Consider the following 17,216-nt stretch of genomic DNA (forward strand, 5'->3'; position numbering starts at 1 on the left):
GCTGAGATCACTCACTAGTCACCTGACTTTCCGGAAGACCCTAAAAACATACTTATTTACCAGTAACTAATTTCTTCCCTGTATGATGTACTATCCCTTGAATAAGACCATCTGGAGCACTATTCTTACTGGCAAAGCGCGGAGATACCCCTTTGGGGGTTTATTCAGGCGCTATATAAGAATATAAAATAAATAAAAATGGCCATGTACGTTAAACCTTTTCTGGGAGGAATGTGGGGTGTGATCTGCATTTCAAGAATTTTAATCTTGTCCGGACCAACTCACACTGTCATTCTCCGAGGTTGACAATATATTGTGCATACTAATACTGCTTAATATTTATAGTGTTATATAAAAGCAGTTTGTTTATTAGAGGCACCTTTTATATAACTTAAGCATGGTTGAGCCAGCGTTTCTCTACGGGGAGGAACATTTTTTTGAGTTTGACCTCTGCCTTTTAAAACACCCCGCCCCTCCGATGAAGGATGTGTCTACACTATACACATACCCTTTAATTGTATCATAGTGTAAAGCAGTATGGCAGTTCAAACGACCATTATTAATGTTTGCATTGTGAAACAATCTGAACCGTACAATGGGGCAGATTTATGTTAACTGGCGCATCCCCAGGGATGCGCCAGTTAATGTGCGCCACAGTGCGCCACAGCTCCGCCACCCATGGTGCGCCGCATTTACAATGCGGCGCACCATGGGGCAAAAACGGCACAGATGCGTGACGCATCTGTGCCGTTAAGGTGGCGCATTGCTGGAGTTGCGTCGCACGCGCGACGCTGCTCCAGCAAGGCTCGGGGGTGCCCCATCTTAACAATGCTGCGTCAAGACCTACGCCTGCTTCAAGCAGGCGCAGGCTTTTGACGCAGCATTGGCCTGAAAGTGGCTTAGTGAAATCTTATAGATTTCACTCAGCCACTTTTGCGAGGCGCACCTGCCACGGAACGCCCACAAGCGGCGCAGGGCTTTACAACGTGAGGCATCTGCCTAGATGCGTCACGTTGTAAATCGTTCGTAGGGATGCGCCACGTTTACGCCGCCTTGCGTGACGCAACAGCGGCGTAAACGTGGCGCAAGGGCCTCATAAATCTGCCCCCAAATATGTAATGTAAAATATACTGGGGCAGATTTACAAGCCCCTTGCGCCACGTTTACGCCACCTTGCGTGACGCAACAGTGGCGTAAACGTGGCACATCCCTGCGAGGCATTTACAACGTGACGCATCTAGGGAGATGCGTCACGTTGTAAAGCCCAGCGCCACAATGGGGGCGTTCCGACGCAGGGTGGGCGTTTCGACGCCTGTGCGCCTCGCAAAAGTGCCTGCGTGAAATCTACAAGATTTCACGCAGGCACTTCCGCGACGCTGCTACGTCAGTTCATTATGCCTGCTTGAAGCAGGCGTAAGGACTGATGCAGCATGTTAAGTATTGGGCGGCCCTGAGCATTGCTGGAGTTGCGTCACGACTCCAGCGATGCACCGCCCTTAAGTCACGAGATGCGTCACGCATCTGCCTACCCTTGCACCACAGCGCGCTGCATTGTAAATGCGGCGCATCTGCCGTGACGCAAGGGTAGTTTTGCGTGACGCATTTGTTCTGGCGCATCTCTGCTGATATGCAGAGATGCGCCAGAACTCGTAAATATGCCCCACTGTAGCTTTCCCTTACTACCTCACAAGAGCCAAGCATGCATTTCAGCATATATCACCGAGAGAAACCGGCATTTATATACATTTAATATCATATACTGGGCATGCCCAGAAAACATTAATTAGAAGATTCGAATGTTCATTGTAAATTAGCAAAACTTAAACGTGATATGCCAGCAGATTACTGAAGTGGTTTAGTGTTGCATTTAAAAGTATTAACTAGGGCCTTGTTCCTGGCAAATAACGCCCTATCAAACAGAATCAAATTATACATGTTCAGCCCAAACTCGATCTGAAAGTATTGGAGCTCTTTAAATGAGCACCAGTAACATTACACAACAAGATAGTAATGATCCTTAAGCGGAGATAGCTTATTGGCAACAGCTTTTCAACACAGCTGCCCCGAGCGTCTCATTGCATGTTAACTGTGACAAACAAAAACATGTAGGGGCATATTTACAATCCCCTTGCACCACGTTCACGCCGCTGTTGCGTCATGCAAGGCGGCGTAAACGTGGCGCATCCCTGCGAGGCATTTACAACGTGACGCATCTATGGAGATGCGTCACGGTGTAAGGCCCTGCGCCACATGAAACCTGCGTCAGGTTTCATGTGGGCGTCTCCACACAGGGGGGGATGACGTTCCGTCGCAGGAACGCCCGTGAAAAGTGACTCAGTGAAATCTACAAGATTTCACTGAGTTACTTTCCCAACGCTGATGCGTCAAAACCCTGCGCCTGCTTGAAGCAGGCGTAAGGCTTGACGCACCACGTTAGGAATAGGGCAAGTTAGAACAGTGCTGGAGTTGCGTGCCGCTCGCAACACAACTTCAGCACTGCGACAACTTTACGCCTAAGATGCGACACGCATCTGTTTATTCCTGCGTCATGGTGCGCCGCATTGTAAATGCGACGCATCATGGGTGGCGCGAGGATAAACTTGCGTGTCGTATCTTTCCTGGCGCATCTCTGCTGATTTGCAGAGATGCGCCAGGCAACGTAAATATGCCCCGTAGATAGCAACCTGACCCATGAGGAATGCAGCTACCATCCTGCGCGCCGCTGCTCGCTCCCGCAGGCAAAACGCTGTGGGAGTGATCATTAGAAAAGTGGTGGGACATGCACCCTCCTTTAGCCATTTGCATGCTTTCATTATTCAAAAACATGCAAAAGCCAACCCAATGCATGGGGTGAGTCAGACCCACACAGAGCAGTTACAAGAAGCCTCGCAGAATTAGGCTCGACTTAATAGGCAAGTGAAAAAAAGGATGATTTAAAAATGGGAAAGCCTAATGGGATGCAGCTTTTTTCTTGGCATCAGGTGTCAATGTTAACTACTCCCATTTTTCCCTGCACGTTAACGAGTGGGAGATGTTGCACTAAATGAACACTTCACAGGTTCAGAGAAACTCATATCAACATTGTGAGCGCTGCTCATCCCAGGTGAAGCCTAACACAGGCAGACCTACACATCTTTAGGAGGTGTGACACCACGGTTTCCCTCCCATGAACACTCGCTTGTGCCAGCAAACCCCCATGCACTGACACTAACTCCACCAGTGCTCACCGGCACAAGTATCTGTATGTAGGACTGACATCCTTGCAAAACAGGACATGGGGACATAGAAAGTTGGAAAGGAATGCACCAGGACAAGAGAGATCAACAGAGATGGTTATCAAAAGGAACAGGCATTTGCAATTATGGGGAGCACGGGTAGAGAGATCAGTGGAAAATTACGGACATATGACAGAAAAACGGTTGCATAGCAAAATATTGGTAACAGAAATATAGCAATACATACATTATGTTTACAAATATTTTAGGAACCAAAACATCTTGTTTACATATTTTGATCCCAATTTGCAAAGGTAAAATGAGACGAAAGTCTAACTTTAGGCTTTTGGTATTCACAAAGGGAATGTACTACTCTGTAAATACTCTTTATGAATACCAAAAGTTGTAAAGTTCAACTTCTGATATTCACAAAGGGCAGTTACGAGTAGTAAAGGCCCTTTGTGAATAACAAAAGTGATAAAGTTAGACTTTCGTCTCAGTTTAGCTATGTGAATCTGGCCCAGTGCATGTAAACTACAAATGTTTCTAAACAAAAATATTTTGGAACAGAATATCATCAAAGAACAGGCAAGTAATCAAACATGACTATGTATCGATTTATATTCAATTCAATCTAAGTATTAATGTTAACAATGATAATATAATGGAAGATAAATACAAATAGTATTTAAAAATATTAGTACATTAAAGTTGAAACATATGTACTTTAAATAGTTATAAAAAATATGTAAAAAATGATTACAAATAAACCACATTGACATATTAATAATAATAAAAGAAAATATTTGACACATGTAAAACAAACACATACTGAAAATAATTTATAACTTCAAAAGTTATTACCCCCAAAATTTAAAAAAATACAAATTATTTAATTATATGTCTGCTGTAAAAATATTTATAACAATGAAAAAATATAAAATAAATAGTAACAATCCTAATTAACAGTATTGGACTTTGGTTGGGTCAGATTTACTATTCCCACTCCAATCTTGGGACAGCTATGTAAAAGACTTTGCCTTTAAAACCCATACCGAAGCCACCACATCCCTTCACATTATATGTAAGTCTCCCCTAAGGGAGGCCTATAGAAGGGAGCTGTATTCTGTTAAGTCAGACATATATTTTTCATATTTCTTAACAGCAACATTTCTAAATTGTCATTGTGCTGGGGATAAACTTAATAGACCCATTGGCTAGTACAAGGTTTCCGGGTTTGCACCACAACCCAGCTAACTCCTGAATGGGACTATCAAACTAGGTCATGTAAGATATCAAATTAATCATGACATTAAATGTGACGTATTGGTCAAGTCGATATTTATGTCAGTTTTAAGTTAGGCAACTTTAGATAATTATATACGTTAACAAAGGGGAGAGCAAGGGATGGTGTTTCACAAGAAGTGAACGGAGAGTACTCCTGTTCCCCTGTGGAAGGATTAGATAAACAAAGAGAGGAGTACCATCATTGGAAATTCTGAGGAGATTCCTAATGTGATGGTAAATTATCAAAAGGAAAAATGTATCCTTTTGTTAAAAACCCTTCACTCACCAGCCTAGTGGTGACATTCTTCATCATCGGGGCCACCCTAGCGGCCTAGCGTCGCCAGGGTGTGCTACAACACCTGGATTACAGTGGAGCAGGTTGTGAGTGTAAGTGCAGAAAAAAAGGTGTGTTAAAAATTGTCCTGGTTTAACTTGGGGGAAGATACATTTTATTTACAAGTAACTGGACAATATTAAAAAGAGTGGGACGAGATACTGTGAGGGTGTATTAAGACCAAAAGTATCTCTTATATGTGTGCTGGTCTACATGTTTCAACCAAAGATGGGATATACCAGGTTTTCATCAGGACCGTTGTAACAGGGAGCTGGACGATATATGACCCCTAAAAGGCACACCCAATCCTCGTTCCCTGTGACCAAAGTTAGCAAAAATCGCTAAAAGGTGAAAAGACTCTCCCAGTGAGTACTCCTGCTACATCTCCTCTGTGCCATAACAATCTACCCTAAAATGTTGACTCCTTCTTTAATCTCCCATACCATACCCCACTTGCCTTCTACAGCTTATTACTGTTTCCAACACCAACAATGTCAATGTTCTCCCCTTCAGTCATCTTTACCTCTTTCTCATTTCTCTAACTCCTTGAGCAACCCCTTGTCAATCCCTTTGCACCTGTGCCTCCATTCACACCCAGTTGATTCTTTGCACATGATTTTCAGCCCCTATCACAACAAACGCTCTCCTATTGCCACTAGTGACTGACATCACCATCCAGTTCCCCCTCCACTGTTGTCAACCACCCCCTAACACCAATTTTCATCCTCCTATGCCCCTTCAAGATGTCTGCGTCTGTTGGCCACTGAGGTCCCATTTACCTCTAATCCATTCCCACTGACCTGTCTCTTTCTTCTCAATAACACGAGACCCCCTTGAGCCACATAATATTCTACTGTCAGCCCTTCCTCCTCCCACACCTCTTTTTGCCTCTCTATCCCATAATGTCTCCTCACACCATCTGTGCCACATTTGCCCCTTTTTTCTTTAACTAGATCCACTCTACAACTAACACATTCCTTTTTCATGTCCTCCCACAATACAATATTTGCCTCACTCCCCATCTCCCTTCATCATCTTCTCTTCTCTGCTTCTCCTCAGAAGCCACTATTGCCCGCAACCCTGATAATCAAACCTGTCTCCCTTTATGATACACTTGATGTCCTGCTCCCCAAAACATCACCTACCAAATGCCAGACTCAGCACCACCTCTCTGTCCCATTGAGATCTTCCTCCTGACTACTTCTACAGTCCACCTTCCCTCACTCCATCAGCTATGCTGTGCCTCCCCTTCACCATTCACAATGCCTCTGTTTCTCTGCCATTGACCCTATTACTCCCAAACAAGGAAAGGTAAAGGCTACAGGTAGCTAAAGGCAAGTTTGAAGAATGCAACTTCATATTGGTGAAAGAAATGTCACATAAAGTCACTTGTGATTTGCCAAGATAGTTTTGTTATGATACGCCTTCTATGCAATGTCCTGACTTTCATAATTCTGATCTCTGTTTTTTAATTATTTCTTTTTAATTAGACATCGGAATTGAAAATGTTGACGATTGCGTTCATAGTCATTTTCTGCGGCCTCATTGCCCACATGGCCCAGACCTATCCAAGTAACCAATATGACATGCAGATTTGTCCCGAAATATTCAGCACATGTAAGTATTCCAGTGACTTGTTTGCAAGTCTGTAAACATTCTTTGTGACAACCGGGATACTTGCTCGATTTGGTTTCTTCAGACTTTGTATCTTTAAATAATTTTGCTCCATAGAGGCCTGAATTTAGATCATATCAACTATTGCTATGTTGTAAACATATGATATGTCATCTAGACAGCTCCACATACATACAGTTGTTTACATCGGCCCATTCATCTACTCACACAGTTATACAGGAGTTCATACACGAACATATCTAATAACGCACCCCCTCATTACTGTGCTTACTCGTTCTTTGAGCCTCTCACACATTCACTCATCAGTCCACTTATTTATCCACCCACACAGCTAATCTTAGTTGCAGAAACATATTTAAGGAACAAAACACAAGTAAGCTGATATGTGTAATGCTACATAAGATTGTTTCCCATTTTTAATTAAGAATAGCACTGTTAGGTATAGGAATCCCTGACATTAGGAAATACCACAGCTGACAGCTATCAACCACTGCATATATAGGTCACAGGACAACCCTGGATGTAGAATGGATAAATGGGTCTTACCAGGGAGGATCTAATACAGGGCACTAGGCACCAAATCATCGCAATTACAGATTCAAATATGACACGCAGTTAATAAGACCCTGGGGTGGGCAGAGAAGATCACACAAGCCACCTCATTATGGGATATGGAACAACTGGGATCCTTGAGACAATCTAAGGGATTCGACTGTTGGGACATGATCGGAATCTCTCGGGTGGGAGATTTGTGGATGCAGGGGTGAGTACTTTCCTTTGCAAACTACAACAAGATTATGAACTAGTAGACACAGAAAGGTTCAGATACATACAGATTAGACACACCCTCCAGGTGATCATCCCCAAGGGAGAAGTTCCCACGCGTCCTCCCCTCTGGAGGTCAGAATTCTCTCTGATTATATGCACAAAAAAGCAATCTCCCTGACCTATCAAAAACTAGTCAATAATGCGCCCGATTCCCTCTTACAACTCTGCAGAAACTGGAAAAACGACATTGTGGACCTGGAGGAGGACGATTGGCAAAAGGCTCTGGCCTCCCCAAAAGAGGTGGTGAATTCATCAAGGTTCAAGTTAATGTAACTAAAGGTTTTACAAAGAGTATTCGTCTCAGGCCCCACACTGGTTATGATGAGGTGTAGAAGGATCCCAAATGGAGGAGACAGTGTAACCATGAGGGTACATTTTTCCACATAATTTGGGAATGTGTGCACCAAAAAGATATTGGGTAGAAGTGCTCCGCTGTATGGACCTCTTCCACACAGCGTAGCACTTCTACCCAATATCTTTTTGCTGGTGGAAACTTGGAACTAGAGGCCAAAAGGTGCCTCATAAATGTTTGGGAACCAAAAATTTGAATAGCAAAGAAAAAACTTGGGCAACGTTGGGAATGGTGATAACCAAGCGCACAGACCATTGAAGAACTTATTTCCTTTCATATTAACTTTATTTTGGTTCGAAGTACCATAAAACTGCACAATGCAAGAGACATTGCACATGCATAAAAAAGATCATAAAAACAGATTGTTTCCAAATACCAGTATACATATATTAGAAAAAGCCACCAATGGACAGCAATTGGCAGATGCTTCCCCCCAACTTGGACCAAAACCTAGAGACAAAAACCTTGAAAAGAGAAACCTTAAAAAGTACTCCTAAAGGGTCCGCTATGTCACCCGGTTTGTATTATTTACATTCACTCATACATTTAGTCTTTGATTCGGCTTTTAAAACCATAAAAGTTAATCAATCCCCTAAAATCACATACGGAAAATAAGTATACATTAAGATCCATAATAAATTAAGACGTTATATGATTAAAAATAAACCTTAAAATAAGATTAGTTACTTGCTTGCCCCCCCGGCACATAATATGGAAATCAAGTGCCATGACAGCATAAGCCCTAGTTTTCATAGCCAGTGAAACCCTTTTTACTAATCAAAGAGGATTGTCCATCCCTTGTCCTTTTCCTAACACATCATATCGGAAAAAAATCTATTTACTGTGAATGCTATCACGTGGTGGGTGGAGTTCGTGTTTTAGTAGTCTAAGAGCCTCAGGTGGTTAGGGATCCCTAGGTTCCTACAGATCTGTACTATCCACATTTATATTTATATTTTATATGCTGGACAAAAGAAAAGTGCATGTGCCTCGGTTTCTTCTGCTGTTCCAATCTATTTCCTTCGACCAGGCACTAGTAAAAATGTGCTGGGGGAGTGAACCATACCTGAGCTGCAGATACAACTTCCTGGTAATACTGGCTGGATCTCATCTAGTAAAGTCTTGTATAAACATCTTGAATCTGTATAAAATTCCAAAATAAGTTGCCCACAGTTGGACACTTCATAAGACAGGAAAATCTAAAGGCCCTGTAGCAATCAACAAGTTTCTTCTTGAAAATTGCCAGAGAGGTTGTTAGAGGGTGTTCCCATAGAGAAGTCAGTCCTATACTAGTCAGACTGTCCCTGAGATGAGAAAACCAATTTAGGCCTAATGCTTTTCTATATGGGGTCAGCTCTGGGGTCAACCACATTCTCCTCCAAAAAAGGAGTGGTCTTAAATCAAAACCTTCAAAATGGGGCTCAGCCCTAGATCTAATCAGAGCGGGTTCATGAGGGTACTAGGGGGAAAACCTCTAGGTCTCTAATACATTAGTTTTCTACCAATACAATATTTTTAACAGACATACTTCCCCATAACTCTGACCCATATGTGATAGCTCCCAGAGATTGGGTATTGTATATTTCCATCAAAGGGCTAATAGGCTTAGAAAAGGAAGACCTATAAACCTTAGCCAGGCCACCTGTACACTGTGCTACTATCAACCTCTGTTTCCCTACGTGAAAGGCCCAGTCTATGTGCTTGTTGAGGGTGATCCCCAAATACTCAAAAATGGCAATTCTCTCTAACAGAGTTCCATTCAACATGGGGTTGGTTTTGGTGGAATGCACAGAATTAAAAACCATGAATTTTGTCTTGGCGACATTAACCTCAAGGCTCCGCTGGTTGCAAAAGGAGTTAAACCCATCGAGTATCCTTTGGTCAAAGGTGGATTTTAGGTCTACAAAGATCAGGTACAAGCTGCCACCCTTCAACACCACCCTTTTAGAGTAGAGGAGTTGGAGGCGGATTACCTGATCAATTTTGGAATTTCAATTTCTAAAATCTGATTGTATAGTGCTAAGAGCATCATGATCCTCTATCCACTCTTGGAGCCGTTCTAGAATGACCCTTGAAAAAACCTTCTGCATCACATCCATAAGGCTAATGGTCCTGTAATTCCCTTGTAGAAGGAGGAACCTTTCTTATGCACAGGGATTATTTTAGCACTGGCCCAAGTCTCAGAGATGGGCCTACCACCCAATACAGCATTAAAGATGACTGACAAATAGGGGCCCCAACATCAGGTTCTGAAAGATGCAAGTCACCAGGAATCTTATCGATTCTGGGGGCCTTGTGAAGAGCTGTGTTTGAGATAGCTCTACATACTTCCTCCAGGGTAACTATTGGGTAATCCTCAGTAGCCTTTTAACCAGCTGGTTCAAGTAATGTGTTTGATGGTCTACATTTTTAGCCACCACTACCTCAGGGGAATCCAGAACATCAGTCAGCAAAAATTATAATTCCAGACCTCAGCTGCCATTTTTGGCTCTAGATTATTTCTCCATTCTCGATTTCCAAAAGAAACTATATTCCAAAATGCTCTTGGATCTTTTTATTTGAGGGCCTGTAGGAGAGATTCCCATTTGGCCATGGCCAAGTCAGTCTTGGCCTGTTTTATTTCATTCTTATACATGGTTCTGGCACTTGAGACCTGTGCTTCATCCTTGGAATTTATGGTTACAATTAAAATTAATTTAGCTCTTCTACAGTGCCCATTATACCAGGTTGGAATAATTTGTTTGCTCTCTCTGGACCTTGCTCCCACATAGAAAAGATCCCTTAGTGCAGCTACACAGATGGAATGAATCTCAGCCACTTTTTAAAACCTATTTACTATGTGTGATGGCTCCATACAAGCACTCAAACCTTCCATAGTAGTCCCTGTTATTTTATAAATGCTGGAGATGGAACTGGGGGACTTCTGTATTTTAGCCCAATGGATGCGTCTCCTTGATGTCAACAGGCACAGTCTAGAATTGAGTGTGTACCTGTGCTTCCCCTGTTTTTTCCCATCTTGCAATAGCAGGCCTAATGCCAGGACATTATAGTCATAATCGTGTCATGATAACAAAATCTAGAAGCAAGACTCACATTTTTGTATCCACAAAGACATAATCAATTATGGACTTGAACACGTCTTAATGGAATGTAGGAAGGGCCGTATTTATCTAGTGTTGTCTGCCCGTTTCAGGCCCTAATTGTAAGAGCGTACATATGTAGAGCTATAGAGGAATACTTTTTTAGGGGGGTATGGCTGTAGCAGGTATAGCTCACTGTCTGTCTTCTTCATCCAGGGCATTGCTCGGTCTACCCAGTGGCTCAAATTGGCAATTGAAGTCACCTCCTAAATTCTTAAAACAGACAAGATTCTTGGCCCCTACTGACTGTTCTTGTGTATACGTTGACCAACACTAGACTTCTAGCACAGGTAAATTCCAGCCATATACACAGAAGGTCAGAGTACCTCGTCTCAATCCCCTTTGTCAGCTCCCGAGGGTCTACCTCTCCCTCCGGTCACAGCAGGTTTGGAAAAAGCCACATAACCAGGATGCCTTAGCTCCTCTTTAGCCCAAGTTTCCTGGAATAGTACCATATCATATTTGTCTGTGAATGTCCCCTATTCTCTGAAATCTAGCTTATCCCAAAGGCCAGCCACATTCCACGATGCAACTTTGATTGTGTTTGTCAAAGTTTTAATATCTGTCAGAGCCGACCTACTTTCGACTCTTGACTACCACCCTGGGCAGACATCCATGTTAGTAATACTAATGGCATAGCTCATATCTGCAGGCCCTTGTTTTACTCCAGCCCTTGGAACCGTCCTCCTACCCTTATCTCCTTCTACTGTATTGGAAGGACCATCATTCTCAAGACAAAGTAGTTCAGAGGCTATGGTGAAACTTCAATCAAGTCCAGCTCTGCCCTCTGTGCATCCTAGCTGGGCAGTATTCTTAGTTACTGTTAATCAGCCCCACTTTGATGACACACCCTGCCTTGGGCACCAGGCACTCCCAACAACCTACTCTGGTGGGGGTCTTGATGGGAGATCGCAGGAGCTGTGGAGTCTGAAGGGTCAAAGAGTCAGTCTACCCCCATCTAAGACCTCAAATCTGTTGTGTGTAGGTACAGCATATCTACAGGGGTCAGGTATGTAATGGGGATGGAGGAAGTAACTGGGAATAGAGAACATGGGCATTGAGTAAGGTGAAGGGGCCTACCTAGGGGAGGTCTAAAAAAGTAGCCCAGTGGGAGAATAGACATTGCTAGATTCTGTGACTTCATAGGTAGATCACTTGAAAGCAAGTCCAACACCAATTTTGGGTCCCTAAAATGGATAACAATGCAGTCCCCAGTTTTATCTGTGCAGCCTTTTCCAATCCAGCAAACCCTCCAGGTTAAAATAATGTCCCTGGCTCTAGTGAGGGGAAAACATCTGTGCCTTGAGAGCCAATGTAGACATCTGTTTATGGAGGTCCACATGAGATTCTCTCTGGTTACTGTTCAGTTCTGGGACTCCGGTTATTACCGCAACGCACGGACATGATGCTGGAGGTAAATTAATAATTCCCTTTTGTCTCATCATAGGCCCGTTAACTGGATTGTTTTTAGACCCTCCTCCTGTGCTGGATTGGCACACCCCCGCCTGCTCATTGATTGGGGTTTGGTCAGTCTGGCATCCTGCATGCAAGTGACCAATTATTTTCCCTGCGTCGTGTAAAATTTGTCCCCCATAAGACTGTTTCAGTTTCAGTGAATCAAGTTGCATCGAGAGGGGACTCAGTTCTTCATGAATTATGGTTTTGATCCTCTCCAGAATAGTCCTTGTAAAATCCTCTGGCCAAGGGGGGTGCACAACTTCAAGCATGCTGTCTGGAGCGCTTTTTGAAGCACTAGGAGATGATGTGATCTCCCTGGAACCAACGGTGCTATTGTTAGACTTTAGTGCACGTCATTGGGAAAGCTTCTTTTTAGCAGCACCCCTAGCCGGCCTTCTGTCTATGTGGGGACTAATGTGATTCCCTTTCAGGTATGTGATGTATAAGTGGTTTGTAGGGTCCTCCTCCTCTGTTGGCCTATCAATACTAGATGAAGAGATGTGCGGATCAGACATACCACCAAGCGAATCTGTAGTCAATGACAGTCATCTCTCAATGAGGTCTATCTCGGCAGCCACAACCCCTATTGCTCTTTGCAATAACTTATCAATGGAACTTGTTTTAGGAGGGATGGATGATAACACAAGTTTCCCTTGGCAGGTCTTCTTCCCCATAATTTTGTTATGTCAGATGTTGTTAGACTGTGCGACCCCTGGTAATCCACTGTGGCCACCAGCCCGAAGGATTCACCACAGCCTTAACTTTGGCAGTCAACAGGCCAGAGGAACGCCACACACTGAAGACAAAGTGTATTGGAGAGGATTGGTCACTCAAACTTTGGCACTTAATCAGGGCAGCACAGCACACCAACAACGAGCAACAAGTGTCTCTTCAAATGCCCTTGTGGGGGCAATGGTGCTTGGGGATCTTCCCCGAGGCTCAGGGCTTTCGTCCCTGTCTCATTCACAATCTCAGGTTGGCCAGCCAGTGCTCCATAGGTGCCTGAGCTGTCCCCATGTAGAGAGAAGACTCCGGGTCAAGGACACTCAAGATGTGCCCACACATCACCCTCAGATCACCGGTGGATGGGGGAGAAGAGAAGGGACTTCACTCCAGGCTACAGCAGTTCAGTTAGCGCTTATTTAGTGCTGAATTAACGCTGGTTCATTGACACCCCCCTCCACTATAAACAACCACCTTCCCCTCAATAGCATCCAGCCGTGTCTCAGCTACTCCTGGATACAGGTCAGGCAATCGTCATGAGCTGCTGCCATCACGAGCCGCTGCCGAGTTCAGGGCCGCTGCAAGGGAAAGAGTGCATGGTTCAGTGGCAGGGGGATCAGCTCTTCTTCTAACCCCAAGGGCACCACCACAACCAGGTCATCTCTCAGCTCCTGATCACAGGCTGGGCCGGGACACAGTCAACACAAGCCGCTGCAGGGAGCCGTAACGCCACAGGAAAACGCCTCAATCAGTCAAGCTCCTCCAGGATCATGGCGGGGCTCTTGTATAAGAATAAGAAATTATTATTTTTGCTACAAAATATGTTAGAAAATGCAGAAATGCCACCAGTTGCTGTCTATGTTCAGATCTGCACATGCTGTGGTATCGAGCCTTATCTGACCTGGGTCAGTAACATTCGCCGTAGGTCCTTTCTTAGACTACACTGGAATACCATTCATTTCCTTGTAACCTACCCCAGGCAAGGTATGTTTGCTGCCAATTATCAGGATTGCCCATATAATGGACAGTCTGCTCAAGGCACAATGCACTTTATCCTTTTTTGTAAATGTGATTCCTTATTAAGGAAAGTGCTTATTGTATCCATCCTGAAGAAAGTGAACTACAAACAGTGCAGGACCGCCATGGAGTTTTTACAAACATTACCATCTGTAGAAATATTCTTTGCGATTAAAACCTATATAGGGATCGATATGCCTGCGCTCTCCTAACGGTCGTATACATTGTGATTCCTGAATGATACTGTCAGAAATGACACTTTTTGCAAGGTTATCCCCAAACCTTTTGCTTCTTCCTCCTGTTTTTCCTGACCTGTGTTTGTTGGCTGTAGGACTCTGGGTACTTTACCACTGCTGATCAGTGCTAAAGTGCATATGCTCTCTGTGTAAATTGTTATTGTGATTGGTCATCCATGATTGACATATTTGTTTTACTAGTAGGTCCCTAGTAAAGTGCACTGAGTGTGCCAGGGCTGAGAAATCAAATGCTACTAGTAGGCCTGCAACACTGATTGTGCCACCCATATGAGTAGCCCTGAAAAGATGTCTCAGGCCTGCCACTGCTGTGCCTGTGCGCATTTTGTTAACTGCCAAGTCGACATGGCAAGTGCACCCACTTGCCAGGCCCTAACCATCCCTTTTCTTACACATAGGACACCCCTATGGAGGGCCCAGGGTAACCCCTGGGCAGGGTGCAGTGTATGTGAAAAGTGGAACATATACTGGCGTGTGTAACATGTTCTGAAAATACTGCCAATTTTGTTTTTCATTATTGAAAGGATATCTTGCCCTATAGGACAGAACAGGGAATAATTTGTAATATTTTAAAAGCATATCTTCCCAAAGGAATGAGATAGCAAAATGGAGTTTGGTATCCCTGAACTCAGGATTTAATAACACATCTTTAGTAAAGATGTTTTTTACATTGTGTGTTTGAACATGCCACTTTTAGAAAGTGGTACAAAAGGGGATGGTGATGGACGCAGCATCTGAACGAATCAAACACTCACACCCAGTCCAGGGAAGGCAGTTTGGGCTGGACTGTTCCCATGAGGCACAGGGTCAGACTGATTTGCATATGGCCATGTCTGAAATGGGGTGGCAGAGTGGGCTAAAGAACGGTGATGGATTAAACCCAGATCTGTTGACTGGGTGTGAGTGTTTGATTGGTTCAGATGCTCCGTCCATCACAACCCCCTTTTGTACTGCTTTGTTCACCATAAGGTGGCAGGGTATGCTCAGACGTGAGTCCCTTGCTCACTTTGCCACAGGATTCAAGCAAGCCTGGCTGAAGACGGCTGAAATGCTTGAAACCAGTCCTAGGAAGCTTGTTTCCGGTCCAGGGAAGGCATGGCTTGGCAGTTCGGGCTGGACTGTTCCCATGAGGTACAGGGTGAGACTGATTTGTATATGGCCATGTCTGAACTGGGGTGGCAGAGTGGGCTAAAGAACGGTTATGGATTAAACCCAGATCTATTGACTGGGTGTGAGTGTTTGATTGGTTCAAATGCTCCGTCCATCACCACCACCTTTTGTACCGCTTTGTTCGCCATAAGTTGGCAGGGTATGCTCAGACGTGAGTCCCTTGCTCACTTTGCCACATGATTCAAGCAAGCCTGCTGAAGACGGCTGAAATGCCTGAAAATGGTCCTAGGAAGCTTGTTTCTGGTCCGGGGAAGGCATGGCCTGGCAGTTCGGGCTGGACTGTTCCCATGAGGCACAGGGTCAGACTGATTTGCATATGGCCATGTCTGAACTGGGGTGGCAGAGTGGGGTAAAGAACGGTGATGGATTAAACTCAGATCTGTTGACTGGGTGTGAGTGTTTGATTGGTTCAGATGCTCCGTCCATCACCACCCCCTTGTGTACCGCTTTGTCGCCATAAGTTGGCAGGGTATGCTCAGACGTTGAGTCCCTTGCTCACTTTGCCACTGGTTTCAAAGCAAGCCTGGCTGAAGACGGCTGAAATGGCAGAAACCAGTCTAGGAAGCTTGATTCCGGTTCAGGGAAGGCATGGCTTGGCAGTTCGGGCTGGACTGTTCCCATGAGGTACAGGGTCAGACTAATTTGTATATGGCCATGTCTGAACTGGGGTGGCAGAGTGGGCTAAAGAACGATTATGGATTAAACCCAGATCTGTTGACTGGGTGTGAGTGTTTGATTGGTTCAGATGCTCCGTCCATCACCACCCCCTTTTGTACCACTTTTGGAAAGTGGCTATTTTCTTGTTCAACCATCCTGTGTGCCTCTGCCTGTTTGTGGATGGACAGTCTGGCTTTGGAGTGACAAGGGCTGGGGAGATGCAGTGGCTCCAGGAGTCTGGATGAGTCAGCACTAGGCAGAACAGGCCTGATCTACGTTTGGAGTGGTGGGAGGAGTATCCCCTGTACTTGAATAGAGCTGCGCCTGCCTTCCATAATGCTGGCTCTGCCCCCTGTGGTGTGGCTGGAGCCAAGGTTCACACTCACAATGGATGTTGTTGTGCACTTGCAGAGTACTCCCAGAACTGGTTTGAACTGGGCTCAGAGCCCCTTGCACAAAGAAAAGACAGACATTTTGGGGTGTAAGTATCAGAACGAAAACCCCAGACTTTGGATCATTTCTGGAATTCAAGAGGAACCTTTGCGAATGAGGAGGGCTGGAAATACTGAGGAGAAGTGCTGCCCTTGCTGTATGTCTGGGGTTGGCCTGCAGTTGCTGTTTCTGCCAAGAAAAGCAGAAGGACTTTGCTGTGTGCTGTGTCCCCTGCTTGAAGGAGATCTCCAAGGGCCTGAAGTGAGCTGGCTTCCTGTTCAGAAGTCTCAGGGACACACAGTTCACCCGCAGCTCCTCTGAACTCCTCTATTGTGAGTTCTAATCTGCCTTGAGGTGCCTGTGCTAGTTTTAGACCTATGCAGGGTGTTGCTGCTGTTTGGGAGCTGGAAGAGAGAAGAAACTCCAAGAACTACAGAAATTGATGCATCACTCTTCTTGTGGCTATGTTTGCAATGCATCTTCATGGCGTGAGAAGAATTTCCACGCATCGCCGTGCTGCTGTGAAAACCGCCACAGCACCTGTCGTCTCTGCAAGAATCAACGCATCGAGGGACATTGTTTTCCAATGCTGCGGCTGTTTTGCTGGGTGAACTTTGACACAACTACAGGTGATGGCGCTCGGGACCACTAGCCCAATTTACCATACGCAACTAGGCCCTTAAACATTTACACTTTGAACTATTAATCCTGCTT

The 17,216-nt window shown here is 44.6% G+C and overlaps 1 protein-coding gene across 1 annotated transcript in view; it reads left to right on the top strand.

Moving 5' to 3' along the window:
* Positions 1-17,216, top strand: part of LOC144766744 (uncharacterized) — a 604,477-nt gene that overhangs the window by 4,104 nt on the left and 583,157 nt on the right. Inside the window, exon 2 of the mRNA XM_078650492.1 lies at positions 6,327-6,453. Coding sequence (XP_078506618.1) covers positions 6,342-6,453 — 112 coding nt within the window. The 5' untranslated portion in view covers positions 6,327-6,341. The remainder of the gene's footprint in view (positions 1-6,326; positions 6,454-17,216) is intronic.

This window comes from Lissotriton helveticus, chromosome 7 (genome assembly GCF_964261635.1).
Source record: "Lissotriton helveticus chromosome 7, aLisHel1.1, whole genome shotgun sequence".
NCBI classification, from domain to species: Eukaryota; Metazoa; Chordata; class Amphibia; order Caudata; family Salamandridae; genus Lissotriton; species Lissotriton helveticus.